The sequence below is a fragment of the Zalophus californianus genome, chromosome 2, assembly GCF_009762305.2.
Source record: "Zalophus californianus isolate mZalCal1 chromosome 2, mZalCal1.pri.v2, whole genome shotgun sequence".
In the NCBI taxonomy this organism is placed as follows: Eukaryota; Metazoa; Chordata; class Mammalia; order Carnivora; family Otariidae; genus Zalophus; species Zalophus californianus.
The window spans coordinates 32,620,603-32,643,849 of record NC_045596.1 but is presented as its reverse complement, the minus strand read 5'-3'; the positions used below and the strand labels follow the sequence as shown (position 1 = coordinate 32,643,849).

General features: G+C 41.0%; 1 protein-coding gene across 5 annotated transcripts in view; it reads left to right on the top strand.

Annotated features, from left to right (window-relative positions):
- Positions 1 to 8,767: 8,767 nt before the first annotated feature.
- UGDH (UDP-glucose 6-dehydrogenase) overlaps positions 8,768 to 23,247 on the top strand; it is a 31,939-nt gene continuing 17,459 nt past the window's right edge. For 2 of the 5 annotated variants that reach the window (XM_027599891.2, XM_027599888.2), the window contains exons 1-3: positions 8,768 to 9,066; positions 13,822 to 13,975; positions 16,826 to 16,994. In XM_027599891.2, coding sequence (XP_027455692.1) covers positions 13,956 to 13,975; positions 16,826 to 16,994 — 189 coding nt within the window. In that variant the 5' untranslated portion in view covers positions 8,768 to 9,066; positions 13,822 to 13,955. The remainder of the gene's footprint in view (positions 9,067 to 13,821; positions 13,976 to 16,825; positions 16,995 to 23,247) is intronic. The other 3 variants (XM_027599889.2, XM_027599890.2, XM_027599892.2) reach the window with 3 other exon arrangements.

Here is a 23,247-nt window from a genome sequence, read left to right as displayed (position 1 = left end):
GTATTTTAAAATAACAATAAACCCAATACATGTTAATATAAAGGTTTTTATGAAAAAATAGGCATTTTCCAAAATGAAAATTTAGTGAGAAGCGTGGCACTGTTTTAAATTTTTGCACATCTCTTTAATAGCTGGCTTAAAAGAAGGCTGGGTTATCTTTTTTTTTAAAGATTTTATTTATTTGAGAGAGAGAGTGGGGTGGGGCAGAGGGAGAGAAAATCTCCAGCCTACCCCACACTGACTGGGGAGCCCCATGCGGGGCTTGATCTCAAGACCCCAAGATCATGACCAAGAGCCAGACACTTAACTGACTGAGCCACCCAGGCGACCCGGGTTATATTTCTACTTCTGCATTCAATATGTTACAACATGTTCTCTTCTTGTGAAACTGTGTGAATGCTAATGTTTGGTAACTAAATGACTAATGGTATTTTGAGCAGACTATACTAAGGAAAACAAGTTATGTGACCCTTGGGCAGCCCACTTAATTCGGAGCATTAGTTTCCTCATTTACTTATCAAATATGGTACTTTACAGAACGCTGAAGTAAAAAGCAAATGAAATGTTTGTAAAAACGTAAAGTCCTAAATACTGTTATGTGAAGGCCCTCACCATCCCAACACACACACATACACATATACATACACATACACACTCTCCCTTTTCAAAACCTTAAGTTGTACAGAAACTCGATATTTGGGAGGTACTTCCATTGAATTTCTATTGGAAAGAATTCACTCTACTAAGAATGGACAATGGCACTTTAGGTCAGAGTCTGGCATAAGAAAAACATTAAAGATTAAAACATTAAAAAGAAGGGCGCCTGAGTGGCTCAGTCTTTAAGCGTCTGCCTTCAGCTCAGGTCATGATCCCAGGGTCCTGGGATCAAGCCCCACATCAGGCTCCCTGCTCAGCGGGGAGCCTGCTTCTCCTTCTCACACTCCCCCTGCTCGTGTTCCCTCTCTTGCTGTGTCTCTCTCTGTCAAATAAATAAAATCTTTAAAAAACAAAAAACAAAAAACAATAAATAGATTGTCACAGTTTCCAATCAAGATTTTAAAATCCTTGAAAAGTAAACTGGAAAGCAAATACATTTTGACTAATAGGTGACTAAATCCATTACCATAAAAGCTAAAGAGCAAACTAATTAGACTAATAGTTCTCAACTTTGGTTGCACTTTGAGAGCTTTAAAAACCTGGTGCTTTGGCTCCACACCTCAGAGATTCTGGTATGGGGTTTGACCTAAGCATCTACAGGTGATTCCAGTGGCAGCTAAGGGTAAGAACTGCTGGCATTAAGAATGCTAAATCTTGGGGCACCTGGGTGGCTCAGTTGGTTAAGCGTCTGACTCTTGATTTCTGCTCAGGTCATGATCTCTGGGTGGTGAGGTCAAGCCCTGTGGTCCAGCCCCTGGCGAGCCCTGTCAACTGACTCTGGGGTCAGTGGGGAGTCTGCTCAAGATTCTCTCTCTCCCTCTGCCTCCCCCTTTCTAAAATAAATAAATCTTTAAAAAAAATGCTAAAGCTTATGTTTAGTTCTAGAGATGAAAAACAAAACAAAAGGAAAAATTAATTTCCTTTATATTAGGTGATTTCTATATATGGGCAGGGAATTAAGTCAAATCTTAAATTCTGCAGTAGAGTTTTTTTTTTTTTTAAGATTTTATTTTATTTGACAGAGAGAGAGACACAGCGAGAGAAGGAACACAAGCAGGGGGAGTGGGAGAGGGAGAAGCAGGCTTCCCACCGAGCAGGGAGCCCGATGTGGGGCTCGATCCCAGGACTCTGGGATCAGGACCTGAGCCAAAGGCAGACGCTTAATGACTGAGCCACCCAGGCGCCCCTGCAGTAGAGTTATTTTTAATAATGATATTTCACAGTTTTTCCTGATGCTTAAAAATAATGCTTTTTTATTTTCTCAATTTTTTCTTGTGGGGATGAGGAAGGGAGATGTCATCCTTCTTCATGGATGGCCATAAAAGAAACCTGTTCAGTTCATGAGAAGGCTCTATGTTAAAAAAAAAAAAAAAAAAAAAAAGAAGGAAGAAGGAAGGAAGGAAAGAGAAAAAGAAAGGAAGAGAGAACAAAACATGCCAAGGAAACAAACACCACTGTTAAGGAATAAAGGTGGGATTATTACTTTGTAAGGGCTTGGATCACAATTGTTTTTTGTTGTTGTTTTTTTGTTTTAAAGATTTTATTTATTTGACAGAGAGAAATACAGCAAGAGAGGGAACACAAGCAGGGGGAGTGGGAGAGGGAGAAGCAGGCTCCCCGCTGAGCAGGGAGCCCGATATGGGACTCAATCCCAGGATCCTGGGACCATGGCCTGAGCCGAAGGCAGACGCTTAACGATGGAGCGACGCAGGCGCCCCGATCACAATTGTTAATAGGATAAATATTCATTCTTCACATAATAGACTACAGCTTGCTTTAGGTATTCAGAACTCAAACTCTTATCTTGTTACTACACTGACTCCTAGAGCAGTGTTTCTCAAATGGCTGTTGTCCACCTGATGTTGTCCTTCTCTGCATTGTCAAAGATAGTTCACACAATACTCACTGGGTCAGTGCTCCAGCCTGAGGGGAGGTGGGGAAGGAAACATGGAGGGCCTACCTGTTCATTTAGGGGTTTGTCCTGGAAGTTGTACATCTCCCTTCCATTCACATTCCATGAGCCCGAACTTGGTAACATGACCATACCTGAAAGAGGCTAGATGTAGTCGATGTTCATCCTGGAAAATACCTGCCCAGTTAAAATTTGGGAATTCTCTTACCAAATAAGTGAAGTGTGGCTGTTGGAGTCAGCTGGCAGTCGCTGCCACAGAGGAAAAACAATACTTATGTGTTGGCTATGATGATTTTAAGGTGCATACGACACATCGAAATGGGGCTCTTGAGTAGGTAGTTGGATAGAGACATAAGAGCTAAGTAAGGTTCCATCATGAGAGAAAAATTAAAAGCCAACAGAATACAGATAATATTTGAATAATCTCTGGGACTGAATAAAGTTACTTAAAGAGACAGTAAGGCACAGAACAGAAGGAATCCCAGGACTGTGATTCAGGGTACTGCAATATTTAGAGCTCTGGTTTAGAAAGAGGAACCAACACACTGAGACGGAGCATCCAGTGAGAGAAGAAAACCATGTCTGATAATTATGTCAAATCATGGGGACAGAGAATTGAACATTTTAGCAGAAAAGATTCACTGGTGAGCTTGATAAAAGATGTTTTGGTGGAGTGATGGGGGTGAAAGCCCATCTGGAGTAGTTAAGGAAAGAACTGGGGTTACAGAAGGAGAGAAGTACAAGCAGTTCTTTGGAGGAGTTTTACAATGAATGGGGGCAGAGCAAAGGGGCAGTTACTTGAGTGGGTTTTGAATCTGGGATGAGAGGGAGATGTTCTTATTGTTTTATTGAGATGGAAGAAAAGATTATCTACAGACTTGTTAAAAGATACCCACAGAACACTCTCTGCTTCCCCACAGTGGTGTCACCTCTTTGTTGGTCTCAGCACCACTATCCTCATGTCTGAAAGGAAGACCCATTGAGATCTACATGTTTTTCCAAGGCTTCCCTCAACCCTGCCTTCCTATACTCTCCCTACACTCATGGCCTCGCTATAATTGGCCTTAGAGATTATCATGATTAATCCAATCACATCCTATACCCCTGTTTTTATTGGTGTTCACTAGAAGTCCAAGACTCCCAGGTCATCACTCAGCCATCCCCCTTAGCTGCTTCAATCTTATACCCTTTCTTATGCCTCAAACATCCTAAACTCAAAGGCCATCAGCAAAAGCCCCATACCTTCACCCTTTTTCTCTGAACATACCCTTCACCAAACTTGGCATCTCCTTATGCACACTGTCTCTCCTATTGCCCTCTCAAATGGGAGTTGTTGTCTTTTCCAGACCCTATAACCAAAGAATGTCAAGGTAGGGTGAGCTTCTTCCCAGCTTCTCATTTTGGCTGCCAGGCTGTCCTCTCCTTAAACTTTCCAACTCTTTGAAAGCTCCTACTGGCAAAGCATTCCATATGATACTCTATCTTCCAATGTCATAGACCTCTGGATCACTCCTCAGTTTAGCACTGGACTTTCTGCCTGCCTTTTCAGCACTTTTCCTATTGTGACTCTTGGGGATATCAATATCCAAGTAGACAATTCAATACTCAGTCCCCTCACCACTCCTCCAGCCATCTTGTTTTCCACACAACTGCAGCCACCCACCCCCGTTGGTATATTCTAGACCTGTAATTTCTAACTTTGCTGCTTGTATATTCCTAAAAGAATTGTGAAAAACTATGTATGGTCCTGCACATTTTTTCCTTTTAGATGTACAATTCCAAAAAAAAAAAAAATGCAATGCAAAGCAATCTTGATGCTGTCCCCTAATAAAAGTTCATATATATATTCCTCCCACTTCAGTCACTTGCGCAACTAACAATACTGTTGATGTCATTTAATTCTTTTCACTTTATTTGGCCAAAATATACAAGGAGGCAGAAGGGTATCTAAGCCTTGATTTGTATCTTTTCACCTAAATTCACTTGGCTCTATCAGTGAGCAAACCAAGTGGAATCTCTACTCCACATTCAAAATTACCTCCATTTGTTTTAATACAATTTTTGGGTAAAGACACCTAGTGATAGCAAGAACACAATGCAGAAACTACAAGAGAATTTGCAAGACATTACACAAAACTGGATAGCTCCAAAGCATTAAAACAATCACAATCCCAGCTGCCGTCCAGAGTGCCAGAATCCATGTGATTAAACAGCTTGGAAATTTTGGAGAGTGGCTCTGACTTCAGTCAATGCCTCACACATTTTAAGTTGACATTTAATATGGTCCTATGTATAAGTGAGTATAATTTTGTTAATAAAAAGTATTAAACAGGGGCGCCAGGGTGGTTCAGTCATTAGGCATCTGCCTTCGGCTCAGGTCATGGTCCCAGGGTCCTGGGATCGCTCCCTGCTCCACGGGAAGCCTGCTTCTCCCTCTCCCACTCCCCCTGCTTTGTGTTCCCTTTCTCGCTGTGTCTCTGTCAAATAAATAAACTCTTAAAAAAAACAAAAAGTATTAAACATTGTATAAAATGAAGACTACAAGTGAAAAACATCTCTTAAGATTTGATATAACTAAGTTAAACTATTTTACTGAATAAATCTTGTAAATTTTCTCCATTTCAATCTTATCCAATATTTTTTTAAAATTTTAGTAGTCCTGCAAAATACTCGTTGCTTTTTAACTTTTTTATTTATTTTTAAAGATCTTGTTTATTTATTTGACAGAGAGCACAAACAAGGGGAGCGGCAGGCAGGCAGAGGGAGAGGGAGAAGCAGGCTCCCTGCCGAGCAGGGAGCCTGATGCGGGGCTCGATCCCAGGACCCTGGGATCATGACCCAAGCCGCAGGCAGGTGCTAAACCAACTAGCTACCCAGGTGCCCTCAAGTTGCTTTTTTAAAGATTTTATTTATTTATTTGAGAGAGAGAGAGCACATGCTCAAGAGTGGGGCTGTTGGTGGTGGTGGGGGGGGGGGCAAGGAGCCCGGGGAGGAGCAAAGGGAGAAGGAAGAGGAAAGAATCTAAAGCAAACTCCATGCTGAGCACAATGCGAAGCTCTGTCTCTCGACCCTGAGATCAAGACCTGAGCCAAAACCAAGAGTCAGACACTTACTGACTGAGCCACCCAGGTGCCCCAATACTCAAGTTGCTTTTAAAAGAATCAAGGTCACTAATTTATATGGCATCTTCTGTTTGGAATTCAGAATATCCCAACATAGGCCAACATGTCCTGTTTCTCTGGACTTCAGCCTTAGCAAAAATAAGTATAAAATGAAGAAAGATGGATTTGAGGTGTCTTTACTAACCACCATAGGGGACTTCCCCCAAACAATAATCCAGTTTACTTCTTTGGTACTCAGAAGTTTACCCCTGGGTAATGGATGGTAGTAGGTTTTACTTGGGTGAAAGGTAAGCCTTTCTTTTATAAAATGGACTAATTTAGCATATTTTAAGCTAGTTAAGATAATTAAGCATATCAATTTTGGGAAAGAGTACCTGTGGAAGTTGAGGAGCTGGAAATTGATAAATATATCTGTGCAAGGCAAAACTAAAATATATTGTCAGAAATCAGGATAGTGTCACCTTTGGTGTGTGTTGGGGGGGGGTGGAGGTGTTGGAGAATATTACCAAAGTATTACTGCCTTTATTTCCTGATCATCTCTTGAATCCGTCCATTTCTCTGAATCTCCATGGCTACTACACTGGACATGCTATTTCTAATTCTTAATTACTGTAATTAGTTCTGAATTGTTCGCCTCATATTCACTCTTTTTATTCCTGTAACTACCCTCTTCATTTCCCCCAGTTAATTCCCATATTTCCTTTAGGAGTTCAGTTATCACAACTTGAGGAAACATCCCTACCTACTATGTTAAATACTCCTATTGTATACTCTCATAAGACTATATATATATCCCACCTTAATAAAGTTGTAATTTTACATTTATCTGTGTGATTGATTGATGTTTCCCCATAGAGTAAAATTTATAAAGGAAGGGAATGTATCATTCTTTACTCAGTTGTATTCCTAGTGACTAGCACGTAGGAAATACTTGGAGAGAAATACTTATTCAGTGAATGAATCGATGTTTTTCAAGTTTGTAGAGGAACCCATGTATAAATTGAAATCGTACATAAAAAATTGATATATAAAGCAGATTAAACAGATAAAAGTAGAACTGCTCTGATTTGGAGGAAAGGGGAGATATATGTAGGAGACCTAGAGCTCTGTTTTAACCTTCCACTCATCCACTCATTCTCTTTCCTCACAGAGTGACACACCACCAGAGAAACTTAGAGCTCCGTGAAACATAATTTGAAAATAATTGGTATCAAGCAGTTCTCAAGCTTTTTGTTCTCAGGACTCCTTAACACATTTAAAATTTGAAGGCCCAAAAAAGTTTTTTCATGTTGATTATAGATATTAGTATTTACCTAATTAGAAATGAAAATTGACAAATTATGAAAAATACATAAATTCCTTAACACTGACAATAATAAATCCATGACATGAATAAGAATCATAGAAAAGTGGTTTTTATTATGAAGCTAACTATAATAGGTAATTTAAATCTAACTATATGCCAAGTTCAGAAAGATAACTATTATAGCAGTGTATTTGTCACATGTATTGCAATTACTTGTTCACTTATCTCTCCTAATAGCCTGTGAGCTTTGGAAGAACTTGGGCCTTAATCCATTTTGCATCTTTGGTCTCTAGGATAAAGTCTAACACACAATAGGCACTAAATATTTGTTGGACAAATGAATTTACCTGCTTTGAATGTACAAACACCTACATATCATACTTTCTACAATCTATAGCAAACTGTTGAATCAATATTCAACAGTTTTCTTAAAGTTGTCATGATCCTGTCAAGAAAACCATCATCTTGGGGCGGTTGGGTGGCTCGATAGGTTGGGCGTCTGCCTTCCGCTCGGGTTATGATCCCGGTGTCCGGGGATCAGCGGGCATAGGGCTCCCTGCTCACCAGGAGTCTGCTTCTCCCCCTCCTTCCTGCTAGTGCTCTGTCTCACTCACTCTCTCTCAAATATTTAAAGAAAAAAAAAAAACCAACATCTTGGGGTGCCTGGTTGGCTCATTCCGAAGAGCATGGGACTCTTGATCTCCTGATGGTGAGTTGGAGCCCCATGTTGAGTGTAGAGATTACTTAAATAAAACTTAAAAAAAAAACCCATCATCTATGAGGTATTTTAATGTGTCTTTATAAACTCCTAATCACGTCCCTCATGACGTATTTAAAAATGTTCTTCAAGTACAGATTATGTAACCTGATGTAATTCTTAATGAGGAACACAAAAAAAGTCATGACTGCTTTTCTCTTAGATCTGAGATTTAAGATGACTTTAGAGAGAAGAAAGAGAACAGAACGGCCCTTCTCATTTAAAAAACAAAAAACAAAACCAAACGGGCAGCGTCCATACATTGATTTTACTCTTCCTCATACACGGAACTTGTATCTTGCAAACTCTCAGCACAGACAGCCCAGATCCCGAACTTGGCAGGAGTAGCTCTGGAAAATATGTCTGGAGGGCGTGGGTGTCTTTTCTCCCCGGGATCAGGGCGGAGGCTCTAACTGGTCCAGTCCTGACAAGACTCAGCATCCTACGGACGCTAGGCGCCTCCTTCCCAGAAGTGGCGAGGGAAGGGATCTGACTAAACCTTGGGCCGCCGGCCCGCAGGACGTGGCGGGGGCTGGTGGTGGTAAGCCGCCGGGCGGTCTCACCCGCAGGGTCTGGGGGGCCGAAAGACGAGGTCGGCCGTCGGGGCCCCTGGGGAGACCGGAAAGGGGGCCGAGACCTTCCGGTCCCCTCGGGCCGCAGCCGGCCCAGTATCCCCGCAGTCCTAGATTATGGCCGACCTGGCACTCAGGCGGTACCACCTCAGCGCTGACCGTCAGCGGAGGCCGCGACACAGGGAGGGAAGCGGGGCCAGACGACTAGACACGGGCTTCATGCCGGGAGACTATTCCCGGCCTAGCGGCACCTGGAACCCCACCCCGTGGGCCTCAGCCAACTCGCCGCGCACGCAGCTCCGCCCCGTGCCGCTCGCGGTAGGGGCGGGACCGCCGAGCTGGCTCGAGCGGATTCGCCCAGGGTCGGCTAGGGGCGGGGCCTCCTCATCTGGCTACGATTAGCCCCGCCCCGACTCCCCGCCCCTAGGGCCAGCAGGAAATAGGGGCGGGCCCGGGCCTAGGGTGGCGGGAGGAGCAGGGATGTGGCGGAGGGCAGCGTCCTGACGGGCCTGGCTGCGGGGGAATGAAGCCTCCGCCTCCTCGGGCAGAATCCTTTAAATACGGGCTCGAGCCCGGGACTCTGGGTGCTGTGCTTTGCAGCCTGAAGGAGGGGCGTACAGTGAGGGGAGGTCAGGCGGAGCAGGACGAGAGCGCAGAAGCTGCTGCAGCGCGGCGGGTAGCGAGGAACTGTCCGAGAGGTCGGAATAGGAGCGGCCGCTGCGCTCGGTGCCTGGAAGTGGGTAAGCGCCTTTCTGGAGCTGGCCCTGCCGCCCCTTTGGGAAGGTCCCGGGTCCCGGTGGGATGTGCGGGGAGCGGGGCGGGGGAGTGCGCGCTGCTCCCGGTTGCGCTCTGCGCTCGGTCAGGGGCTCCCAGTCTCAGGAGCCTGGTCTCCTCCTTTGGCCTCTGGGCGGGAATCGCCTTTTGGTCCGCTGCCCCGAGAATGGGATAGCTTGAGCTTTTTATTCTACCCTCGCGAGTCTTCCAGCCGCTTCTCTTTCTTCTTTTTCTCACTTTCTGACTTGAAACAAATGAGATTTTCCCAGGAAGCCGAACGTCCACCGAAGAAAGCGGTCCTCTGGTTAGGGACCCCATTTTGGTCTCAGAGTCCTGGTCTTTTGTTTGTGTTTGGTCTGCTCACCTGGGGAGCTGCTGCCTTCCTCCTGTCACTAACCACCCTTCTTAAGAAACTAAAGAGAAAACGGAGCCAGAAAGCCCTTGAGGGCGAAATCCTGACATTCTATCGTGACATCTGTACGGGCTGTCCTGGAATCCATTGTTGACTGCCACACCATGTAATTGCTTTATTTCATGTCAGGGAAGGCCTTTCTTGGGTACTTCAGAAGATGTTTGTGTGAGACCTTGAAAAATCATACTTCTTGGGGCGCCTGGGTGGCTCAGTCGGTTAAGCGCCTGCCTTGGCTCAGGTCATGATCTCAGGGTCCTAGGATCGAGCCCCGCATGGCTCCCTGCTCAGCGGGGAATCTGTTTCTCCCTCTGCCTCTGCCCCTGCTTGTGCTCTCTCTCTCAAATGAATAAATAATCTTTAAAAAAGAAAAGAAACAAGAAAAATCATACTTCTTATATATAGGAAGATAACTGAGCAGGCTTGAAAATTGGTTTATTGAAAAGAAGGATTCACTGGTAGGGAGCTTTTTACAGATATACAGAGGAGTAGCTGTCCATTGACTGCCCTCAAAGACACAGTGAGTCTTTGAGTTTCTTCAAATCCTCTATGAAATGGAGAACAGTAGTCTAGTCTGTTTCTTCAGGGGGCTTCTGGAAATGAAAGAGCTTACTGTCTGCTCTGAGATGTGCTTGTTAGTAGCCAACATCTAGTTAAGGTAAGTGGTAGACAAACCTGATTGAAAGGATCTCATTTCTTCTCCCATTGCTGTACTCCTTTCTCAAACATTAAGTATGTAACTAATGAGCATACTTCATCTTCCTTCTTATTTACATGGCTTTATATGATGCCCTTTAGATATAACATTAACAGTGCCTTTCTCACTGATAAAATATTTTTCCCCGGGTCAGGCATCTGTTAGTATTTAATCTTTGGAAATGACTGTGATGATGTGTGAAGTTGATGTATCCAACTACAACGTCCATTGCCTTAGCTACTGGTAATTATGCCGAGTATACTGAAGAGGGGTGGGGATGGATGGATTATATTCAGCTTAGATTGTAATAGGACCTTCAATATTTGTTAGCCACATCAAGGTTGAAATATTGATCTGAATTTATAAAATTTTAGATGAAGGGTAGTTTTGAAACAGTCTGGGTTATTGAGATTTTCCCAAAATACAGAGGTAAAAACTCATTTCAAACTGACACACTCAGTAAGCAGACATTCCCATTTCCCTGACAGCACAACAGAAGATCAGAAGGTACATAAAAGTAGAAATGGAATATGGAATCAGAAGACATCTGTGTCAGGGAAAGTATATTACTAACACTAATGCTGTATCAAACTCCATAATAAAGATTGAAGATTTTATTGAAACTTGCAAGTGACAATTTATTGGGACTTGCACAGTTCTTCAGTAATTTTCCCATTGTCATCTACAAGCCATGCTTCATGTGAAATAGCACCACAGGGACACCCCAAAACACATGTAAGTCTGTAATATAGGTCTATCAATAGTTTACCTAGCTGCTGTATGTAAGGCAAGCTGAATACAGCCTGGTGATCAAGGTGGATAAGAAGTATCTCTGAAAGGGCGCCTGGGTGGCTCAGTTGGTTGACTGACTGCCTTCGGCTCAGGTCATGATCCTGGAGTCCCGGGATCAAGTCCCATATCGGAGCTCTGTGCTCAGTGGGGAGTCTGCTTCTCCCTCTGACCCTCCCCCCTCTCATGCTCTCTCTCTGTCTCACTCTTTCTCTCTCAAATAAATAAAATCTTTGAAGAAAAAAAAAAAGTATCTCTGGAAAGACATGCCAAAGTTCTACATAAAAAAGAAAGGCTGATAGTATTCTGGACAATTTCAGCAAAAATACAGTGATCAGCCATCTGAGCTAAAGATATTCAAATAACAGTCTTCATCTCAAACAGGCCTTTATGGAGAGTTACTCATTCATTCAATTAGTATTTATTGAGAACCTACTATTCTAAGTGCTGAGGTAACAGCAACAGATAAGAGCTGTTAGCCTGGGAGCACCTTATTAAATTATGAACTCCTTGAACCCAAGAGTTGCATTGTGTAGACATTCAATCTATGTTTATATAAGAATGTTGTAACCTCTTGGCTCTGGGATTCAATGGTAACCCTGGAAGATCCTCTGGTCCAAAAATACTTTGAAATTTTACTTTTTAGGTGTTCCAGATATACTGGTTGTAATTAGAGAGGTTGGCTAGCTGTTTAGTAAGGGTGTTACATTGTGATAATTCTTTAGGTTCATCACAGTTCAGAACTTCATCTTCAGCCTTGCAGATCTGGAAGGTAGATTTTTTTTTTTTTTCCTTCATGGGCCCAGGGTTAATGAGACTTTAGATATTAACTTAAAATGATTAAACTCGTAAGAGACTAATGGCTACATTAGAATGAAACTTTGATATTATAGTAGGGAAATTTTATTGCAGTACCTGTAATACTTATATCTCAAATCTGAGTCATTCCTTTCTATTATGATTCCTGGGAATCTGAATTCATAAGGGAGAGTGGAATCATCGCAAAGAATCTTCGGAGAACATGCCATCTGAGCATTGGGAAAGCCTGTTCTTACCCCACCTCTCTGAAACCAGAACACTTTTTTTTTTTAAGATTTTATTTATTCATTTGAGATAGAGACAGAGAGAGTACAAGCAGGGGGAGAGGCAGAGGGAGAGGGAGAAGCAGGCTCCCCACTGAGCTGAGAGCTGGGCGCTGGGCGCAGGGCTCGATCCCAGGACCTGGAGATCATGAACTGAGCCGAAGGCAGACGCTTAACCATCTGAGCCACCCAGGGGCCCCAACCAGAACACTTATGATTTCCAGATTCTGTGTCACTCTTCTCTAGACAGCGCTGAAGTAAACACATCATTTTTGTTCTTAACTCCCTCTTTCCGGGCTACAAGTTGATCCTCCCTTTTTTCTTCCCCTCCCTTTTAGCTACACAAATGCTATTGATTGTTATGGTTACTTTCAATTATGTTACCTTATTTTATTTTATTTTTTTAAGATTTTATTTTTGTGAGAGAGAGCAGGTGAGCGAGCACTAGCAGGGGGGAGGGGCAGGCAGAGGGAGAAGCAGACCCCTACTGAGCACGGAGCCTGATGTGGGGATTGATCCCAGGACCCCAGGATCATGACCTGAGCAGAAGACAGATACTTAACCTACTGAGCCACCCGGGAGCCCATGCTACCTTAAGTTATTAAATAATAGCCTCCTGAATTGTCATAGACATGCTTCCCTGAAAGGGGCATTTGAGACCCTTTAAATTCATTTCCACTCTACAAGACAGTTATTACCTCTTACCACTTCTTAATACCCATATCTTTATCCAAGTAGGCTGATCTTTACTTCTTTGGACTCGTTTCTGTTTATGAGTCCTTACTTACTCCTTCCTCCCCCCCATCTGGAATGCTCTCCCCCACCTACCTTTTCTTTCTATATCCTACTTATTCTTCAGGCCAAGCTTAGATTCTACATTTCCCTTGTTTTAGATACCTTCTTATTTGTTTTCCCTCTGGACTTTCATACTCATTTTGTCATTTGATTGATTATACTGCCTTATATGTTACTTGGGTGTGCTAACTCCTTTTCATCTTTTTTTAAGATTTTATTTATTTATTTATTTGAGAGAGGGGAAGAGAGAGAATCACAAGCAGACTCTGCACTGAGTGAGCATGGAACCCGACAAGGGGCTCCATCTCACAACCCTGAGATCATGAACGTAACCGACTGAGCCATCCAGGCACTTCTCCTTTTCTTTTTTAATTTTTTTAAAAAGATTTTTATTTATTTATTGAGAGAGAGAGAGAGAATGGTAGAGAGAGAGCATGAGAGGGAAGAAGGTCAGAGGGAGAAGCAGACTCCCCGCTGAGCAGGGAGCCCGATGCGGGACTTGATCCTGGGACTCCAGGATCGTGACCTGAGCCGAAGGCAGTCGCTTAACCAACTGAGCCACCCAGGCGCCCAAGGTACTCCTCCTTTTCATCTTTTAAGTCAGCCTACAAGTCACTTTCTCAGAGAGTCCTTCTTTAACTGCCCTATCTACAGTAGTTCTTTCCCCATAGACAGTCTGTCCCTCTCCACCTACATGTTTATTTCCTTTATATGGAATGTATCACAGCTACCATTATTTTGTTTTGCGTTTTCCCACTAGAATATAATAAGAGTAGGAACTGTACCTGTCATGTTTACTATTATATCCACAGTACCTAGAACATTAGTGGCTGTAACATAGTAGGGTGTTTAATAAATGTTTTTCAATTGAATTTTTCCCTAAGTAAATTGTTAAATTCTTGAGTGTGAGGACCTATATCTATGGCCAGAATCTCTGCTATGCCCACAGGTAGGAGCCTTAAATTGGGAATATTAATTTTTCATGAAAGTGAACAAGGGACCAGGCCTGAAGCAGTTGAAGTAATTTTTCTGACACCCGATGCCAAGCCCTTTCTACTGTAGAGGTGGGGAGATCAGCAGCAAATGCTGGAGACACATCTATGGTAAGCCTCCTCCAGGCTCAACTGTCCCCCCAGGTGGGAGCTTTTCAGAACATTCTCCTGAGCTTTAGTTGCTTGGCAATCCCAGCGCAGTCCTTTCCTCCTAGCAGTGTCTCTTTCTCCTTGTGTATAGGGCACTTGAAGCCTGGAGAGTAGTAAGTCAGAACTGAAGTGTAGAAGAAGGGTGAAGAAATGAAAGATGAATGGTTGCCAAAATAAATTTTGTTAGGCTTAGTATTTTTGCAGTGGTGAATTTTGGAACCCTAAAAGTTTAATAGGAATATCATGTTTGTGTGGCTTCACAGGTGATAGATATTAGGGAACTCTGAACCCATTTATTTAGGTTATTAAAGAGAGACTCTACCCAGGGCATCTGGCTGGCTCAGCTGGTAGAGCATGCGTCTCTTGGTCTCAGGGTCATGAGTTCAAGCCCCACGTGGGGCATGGGGCCTACTTCAAAAAATAAGTAATTAGAGAGGATCTACCAGATTTAGCATGGTTTTAATATTTCCAGGTAAGTACATCCACACAATGGAATACAGTGTAACTGTTTCTAAAAGGGAGAGAGTTTTACTGGAAACAGAAAAAAATAAAAATAAAAAGAGAGCAAGAGAGAGGGAAATAGACAGGTCTTAAGAATACATTAAGTGAAAAAAGCCGAGTGTTGATAATAAATTATAGTATTCTACCTATTGGATTTAGAAAGAATGGATTATTAAGATATATACATGTATTTACTTGTACTTTATTGGAAACACTGGAAGGATACACAAGTAACTAATAAAAGGGTTGCTTGTGGAAGCAAAGTAGTGGGTAGTCAAGAGATAAGGATGGGGTAGACTTGAGGCTTCTTACTGTATACTTTGTTATACAGATTTAATTTTGAACCCTATGAATTTATTACCTATTCAAAACAAAAAATAAATTTTATTTTATTTTATTATTGTTTTTAAAGATTTTATTTATTTATTGGACAGAGAGTGAGAGAGCACAAGCAGGAGGAGCAGCAGAGGGAGAGGGAGAAGCAGGCTCCCCGCTGAGCAGGGAGCCTGATGCGGGACTCGATCCCAGGACCCTGGGATCATGACATGAGCCGAAGGCAGATGCTTAACTGACTGAGGCACCCAGGAGTCCCACAAAAACTAAATTTTCAAAATTTCTTTGTATATATATCAGAGAATATTGCTCTCTTTTGTAGAATCAATAGATTCCAAATTTTGCTCATATTTACTGTTTTACCAAATTTTTTTTTATAAAGTTTCTGGGGTCATTAGACTTTGAATTGATATCTGCTAAACATGGCCACTGAAGATTGATTCATAAGCTGACTTACTTGTTTCCTAACACAGACCAGGATACTTGTATGGGTTATTCAGCTTATTTTCTTCCAGTAGTAAAGTCTACCCAGAAAACCAATGATTAGAACATTGTTTGATTAATACAGATTCAGACTTAAGGGAACTGGATCATCTTAATTATGTGGCTTGTGTATCTTTTTTCACAATAGGGTTGTACTCGCCAGGCAGTATACCTTCTCTGACCCATGCAGGAGTATACTAACAAGTACTTAAACTCTTTGATTACCATTTTCCTTCTCTTTGGAATCCATGAATGGGTTAGATTAGATGATGTCCGAGGTCGGTCTTGGTAAGGACTAAAATTCTAAGAATCTCATCAGTTTGACAGTTCTAGTTCTCATTATAATGACTAAACTGACATTCATATATATATATCAGTACCTTGTCATTTGGATTAGTGTGAATCAGTTCATCCAAATGGCTTTTGAAAACCCATCAAAATCTGTGTAACAGCTTTGCTAAATACAGAAATCACTTTCCTTTAGCCATCTCATAGTTTCTGATTAAAGTTGAAATGGAGTTTAAGATCATTGTCAAGTACCTAAAAATAAACTGCTGAAGCCAAATTGTATAGGGAATATAATCACAGAGGCCACTTCTGGACTTTCAAACTAGTCTTATTATCTGTCGTGTTAGTCTAAACCTGCCATAAGGCTGACCTTTGTAAACCGGCATTTATTTAAGCAAGAATTGCACTGGTTGTTCACCCTTGAGTTTTTCCTCACCAGTCAAAGTTATCCTAGTGGCCTGGGAGACCTAAGTAAGGTTTTATTTTGCTTCTTGAATTTTTGAATATTAGATCATTATAATTCTTCAGTAATACCAGTTACTTTTTTTTTGTCCATGTTTTATGTTAGCGCGGCCGAGAATGGACATTCCAATTGGAATATTATATATTATCGCTCTTTTAATAATTTTTTTTAAAGATTTTATTTATTTATTTGACAGAGAGACATAGCCAGAGAGGGAACACAAGCAGGGGGAGTGGGAGAGGGAGAAGCAGGCTTCCCGCCAAGCAGGGAGCCCAATGAGGGGCTCCATCCCAGGACCCTGGGATCATGACCTGAGCCGAAGGCAGACACTTAACCTACTGAGCCACCCAGGTGCCCCTCTTTCAATAATTCCTTTTTAAATTTTATTTATTTATTTATTTTTTAAAGATTTTGTTTATTTGACAGAGAGATACACAGTGAGAGAAGGAACACAAGCAGGGGGTAGTGGGAGAGGGAGAAGCAGGCTTCCCGCGGAGCAGGGAGCCCGATGCGGGGCTCGATCCCAGGACCCCGGGATCATGACCTGAGCCGAAGGCAGATGCTTAACGACTGAGCCACCCAGGCACCCCTCTTTTAATAATTCTTAATGAGTATGAATGCAGGCAATCTTTCCAGATTATCTGTCACCTTGACAGTTTTTATAAAGCATGATAAATGTGCAATGTGATTTCTTTAAATTTTCTGTTTTCAATAGTAGAATAGTCTTACTGCTTTCCTTCTAGTTTAATCATGTTTGAAATTAAGAAGATCTGTTGCATTGGTGCGGGCTATGTTGGAGGACCTACATGTAGTGTCATTGCTCATATGTGCCCTGAAATCAGGGTAACAGTTGTTGATGTCAATGAATCAAGAATCAATGCATGGAACTCTCCTACACTCCCTATTTATGAGGTAAACCATTTTAAACAGCTCTTTGTTCTTATGTCCTTTGTTTTCTGTTTTTGTTAAATAAATTGCTATTAATGTAAAAATCTGTGACTGCAACTGAAAAGGAATTAAATGAGAAATCTAGATACACAATGTTGTGGACATCACATTTATAATTATGTCAAGTATGCCCAAGGAAAATGACTGGGAAGAAATATATTAGAATATTAATAATGGTTGTATTAGTGCAGTGAGAATATGGGTAATTTTTTCTCTTCTCTGTTTTCTACTTTTGTTAATATGGTTACCATATTGTAATAGTAAAATATTAGAAAGGTATTCTGTACAAAGAAAATAATAAAACTGTGGATGTTTATAATACTAATTCATATAAGTCCATTATATTTGGGGGTAATTGTACTGTACTTATAGCAGGTAAACCATGAGTGGATAAATGATGTCTTTTATATCTAGTGCTTAGTATCACAAATTTGTTTAATTAGAATTTGAAAATTGCTGTGAATTTAGATAATATATAGTTAGGAAAATATGCTTCCAGCTATTTTATTAAGATATGTGGATCCCATTTTGAAAAATTTCACTATAAAATGAGTTCATGATATTATGCTTTTGAAACCCAACAGAGAAGCCTTTGAAAATTTGTGTTGTGGTGTTTTTTTTTTTTTCCAACATTAATATATTCTTATTTTTTTTCCTTTGGGAAAGCCTTGTTATTTGTAAGACTGTTATCAACCATAGTCTCTCTCTCTTTCTTACTTTCTAAGATTTATTTATTTTAGAGAGAGAGTGTGAGCAAGGGGAGGGACAGAGAGAGAGGGAGAGAAACTCAAGCAGTCTCCCCACTGAGCAGGGAGCCTGATCAGGGCTCCATCTCACCACCCTGAGATCATGACCTGAGCCAAAATCAAGAGTCGGTTGCTTAATCATAGTTTTTAAATGTGTTAGTCTTTTGGAAGGGAAGTCTCAACCAGTTTTATAGGCATATGAAATATAGAAATCCATGAAAAAGCACCCACAGAGTAGTAGCTACCCAACATCATGGATATATTCCTCTCTGAATCAGACTTTGAATTAAAAAAAAAAAAATCTCTGTGTGTGTGTGGTAGCTTCTGTTGTGCTTTACCCTTTCTTTTTCTACCAGATGAGCTACCCATAATAGTTCTTTAAAGATATTTATTTATTTATGTATGTATTTATTTATTTGCGAGGGACAGAGCGGTGGGAGGGGCAGTGAGGGAGGGAGAGAGACAAGCAGACTCTGCACTGTGGAGTCCACTGCAGTCCCTATCCCATGACCCTGAGATCGTGACTCTAGCCAAAACCAAGAGTCTGTTGCTTCACTGACTGAGCCACCCAGGCACCCCCCAACCCCATAATAGTTCTTTAAATTACTTTAGTGCTATAGCATTTCTTTTCCTGTTATAACATTACTACTAGATTTGGTTTTGGAGAATTAAAATTTTTTTGGAAAGATAACTTAATAAAAGTTTTATAAAACGGCTGCATGTCATCTGAAATCCTGTAAGCCATATTTATATCCAATCATTCAGTAACTAATTCTGCCAGCAGTGTACTCTAGTCTTCAGAAACAAAGGACACTTATCAGAATGGCTAAAATTATTACTGCTGACAATACTAAGTGTTAGCAAGGATTTAGAGCAATTGGAATTTTACACAGTGCTGCCAGAATGTAGTCTGGTATAGCCACTTTCAAAAAAGTGCTCAGCGGTATCTACTGAAGCTGAAAATCTGTGTAGTCTGATCCAGCAATTCCACTTGTAGGTATATATCCAACAGAAATGCATACCTATGTGCACCAAAAGACAGGTATTAACAGTACTATTCATAGTAGACTTAAATAGGAAACAACCTAAATGTTAATCAGCATTGGAATGGATACATAAATTATAGCATAATCCTGCAATGAAATTCTATACTGCATTGAAAATCAATGAAACTACTCTGACATGCAAGAATTTGGTTAAATTCTCCCCAAAATAATGTGCTATCAGACATAAAGTAGTACATATTGTATAATTCGACTTGTATAAAGTTCAAATATAAGCAAATTGATCTCTGATGATAGAATTCAGCATGATGTTAATTTGAGCCATGGTAGTGACTCGGAGAGGACAAACTGCAGGTTCTGATTTACGGTTAATATTCTAATTCTTATTACAGATAGTGGTTACACAAGTGTGTTCACTTTTGAAAATTGAGCTACATACTTTTCTATATTAATGTATATGCAATTTTATATATTTTTGTTTTATTTCAATAAAAATTAGCTTAAAAACAAAAAACAGAGGTACCCTGAGTTGGAAAAAAGGCAAACTAAGGGCACCTGAATGGCTCAGTGGGTTGAGTGTCTGACTCTTGGTTTTGGCTCAGGTCATGAGCCTGAGCTCAGTGGTGAGACTGAGCCCAGAGTGGGGGAGTCTGCTTGAAGATTCTCTCCCACTGCCCCTCCCCCAACTCACATGTGCACTCACGCTCGCGTGCTCTCTCTCTCTCCCTAAAATAAATAAATCTTAAAAAATACAAACTATAGGGGCACCTGGTGGCTCAGTCGTTGGGCATCTGCCTTTGGCTCTTGTCGTGATCCCAGGGTTCTGGGATCGAGCCCCGTATCGGGTTCCCTGCTCCGCGGGAAGTCTGCTTCTCCCTCTCCCACTCCCCCTTGCTTGTGTTCCCTCTCTCGCTGTCTCTCTCTGTCAAATAAATAAATAAGTAAATAAAGACTTTATTAATCAAATAAAAGCCATACCATATTTAAAAAAAATACAAACTATAATGTATTGGAATTAGACATTTTTCTTGGAGAAAACAAAAAAATCAATTGGCCAGGCATGTGCCCTGGCCAGATTCTTATTGTTGGTATTACTATTTACATTGATTGACATCTGAAACTCTTCTTGCTAAGACTTCAGTGTTTTATTTTATTTATTTATTTTTTAAAAGATTTTGTTTATTTATTTGACGGAGAGAGACACAGAGAGAGAGGGAACACAAGCAGGGGAAGTGGGAGAGGGAGAAGCAGGCTTCTCCTGGATCAGGGGGCCCGATGCAGGGCTGGATCCCAGGACCTGGGATCATGACCTGAGCCGAAGGCAGGTGCTTAACGACTGAGCCACCCAGGCTCCACCTAAGACTTCAGTGCTTTAAATTTAAGATAGTATGTTCTACATTGACATTGAATCTAGCTGGGATATATAGTTAGATTGAGAAAGTTAAAATCTAAAATAATTTCTTTTCCATATCATACTTGTTTTTTCTCAATAACCTTTTATAAACAAAGAAACAGAAGTATTATATTTCATACTTTTATTTCATAAATAAATTTTTTCTTCTTTAAATCTCTTTATAAAGAATATAAAAGATTTGAAAGTCTAGCGCTCACTGTCCTCATTAGAGTCAATGTCTGAGTTTTCAAAACCCTGACATCTCATAATTGTATTGGCTTTATTTAATGGTTATAACTTATTTTTATCTCTCTCTCTCTTGTGCGCGTGCTGTCTTTTTTTTAAAAATAAGTAATCTCTACACCCCACATGGGGCTTAAACTCACAACCCCCAAATTAAGAGTGGCATGCTCTTCCAGCCGAGCCAGCCAGGTGCCCCTATCTCATTTTTAATATGTTAATTCCAGGAAATTAGATAAACTATAAGCAGCTATTTTAGTTTTGCACTATTTAGTGTAGCCTACAAAAGAAATGAAATCTTTTTCCAAAACCCACTGGCTTTGGAGGTTAAAAACATGGCACTCGTACTTTAAAATTCTAGAAGGAATCATCTTAGTAAGTAGAATGATTTTCCTCTTAGCAAGTAAATGACTTTAGGCTTATAATTTTCCTGTGTCTTTCTTAGACATCAGTTAAGAGAAGCCTGCTTAGGGGCGCCTGGGTGCCCTAAATTGGTGAAGTCACCAATTACATAGAGAAGGAAAGGTCAAAATGTAAGAAGGGGCTAATTGATGGAATAAAGTCCAGAAAGAGAGTGAAAGGATGGAATCAAAAGCACAAGGATTGGCCTTGAAAGCCTCTTCCTTGGAGACTGGAGGAAAGTAAACAAGAATGGATAAAGATATGAGCAGTTTTGTTGGTGGGGACATGAAAGAAAGGTGACTGACATATTGGCAATTTCAATTGTCTGTTAGTAAGAGGTGAGATATTTTGAAGAAGATAGAAGGGGTCATGTTGGGTCAAGGACTTGCAAATAGTGGAGGTGCAGAGCAATAATCTCAGAATAGAGAGGACAAAGTAAAAGATTATCGGGTCACATTGAAAACCCAGCTAGGAGTCCCTGGGTAGCACAGTTAAGCATCTTCCTTCGGCTCAGGTCGTGATCTCCAGGTCCTGGGATCGAGCCCCACATTGGGCTCCCTGCTCAGCAGAGAGTCTGCTTCTCCCTTTGCCTCTGCCCCTCCTCACTCACTGCTTATGATTTCTCTCTCTCTCTCAAATAAATAAATAAATAAATAAAATCTTTAAAAAAAAGAAAGAAAACCCAGTTAAATATACTTAGGGTCCATGAGCTTGTTTATTGTGGTTCTTTCTAATTCAATATGTTTATATTTTATGGGCCAAAACTAGATGAATAAAAAAATGGTCGTTTTTACTGCTGGAAAAGGAAATAGTAATGATCATCAGATAAAATGTGGTGACAAGATACTTAAGTGTTTACTCAGAAAATAGTATAGTAGAAAGTGTTAATATTTAACAATTAAAATATTTTATTTTGTATTGCCATATTTTTTGAACAGTCACTGCTTTTCTTTTTTTTTTTAAAGATTTATTTATTTATTTGACAGAGAGAGAGACACACAGTGAGAGAGGGAACACAGCAGTGGGAGTGGGAAAGGGAGAGGGAGAAGCAGGCTTCCCGCAGAGCAGGGAGCCCGATGCGGGGCTCGATCCCAGGACCCTGGGATCATGACCTGAGCCGAAGGCAGACGCTTACTGAGCCACCCAGGCGCCCATCACTGCTTTTCTTGTTAACTTTGTAACAATAGCTACTTTTTAAAAAGTAAAATGGATAATTTGCTTTACTTTTTCTGAATTAAAATGAATGATAATTTTACCCTGTGAAAGGATTTGAGTTCTTCCATAAAAAGTATCCTATAAATTCTCAATACTAATTGTGATAATTACATAATGAATTTAATAAGAGGTAGAACCTATATTATTAACTACTTCTGCATCAGTTTTGGAGATCTACAAATATCCCATTGATTTTAACAGAATAATATAGTTATTTGTTTTGAGGTGTTATTAAGGCTTAGTTAGTATAAATCCTGCATTGCTCTGATTTTAGGTTACTTTAAATATTAGGGGATTATATATAAGACTAAATTCAGTCTTCTCTGCAAAATCCCTACTCCATAATCTTTTACTCTCATTTTCTAGAACCAAGGAAATGGTTTCTATGACCCGTGGGCTCCCTCTCCCTCTGCCCCCCCCGACATGTGCTCTCTCTCTCTCTCTACCTTATCTCTCTCTCTTTCAAATAAATAAATAAAATCTTGAAAAAAAAAGATAATGGGGCGCCTGGGTGGCTCAGTCATTAAGCGTCTGCCTTCGGCTCAGGTCATGATCCCAGGGTCCTGGGATTGAGACCCGCATCAGGCTCTCTGCTCTGCGGGAAGCCTGCTTCTCCCTCTCCCACTCCCCCTGCTTGTGTTCCTTCTCTTGCTGTGTGTCTCTGTCAAATAAATAAATAAAATCTTGAAAAAAAGATAATAGGGGCGCCTGGGTGGCTCAGTCATTAAGCGTCTGCCTTCAGCTCAGGTCGTGATCCCGGGGTCCTGGGATCGAGCCCCACTTTGGGCTCCCTGCTCGGCAGAGAACCTGCTTCTCCCTCTCCTGCTCCCCCTGCTTATGTTCCTTCTCTCACTGTCTCTCTCTCTGTCAAATAAATAAAATCTTTCTAAAAAAAAAAGATAATAATTATTTTAAAAACATAAGCATGTCACCTGGGGCACCTGGGTAGCTCAGTTGGTTAAGCATCTAACTCTTGATTTCCACTCAGGTCATGATCTCAGGGTTGTGAGATCAAGCCCTACTTTGGGCTCTGCACTCTGCATGGAGTCTGCTGGAGATTATTTCTCTCCTTCTCCCTGTGCCCCTCCCCCTGCTTGCTTGCTCTCCTGTGTTCTTTCTCTCTGAATAAATAAATAAAGTCTTAAAAAAAAAAAGTAAACATGTCACCATTGTTACTACTACAAATTTTAAGAATAGTTTCTTTATATCAAGAATTC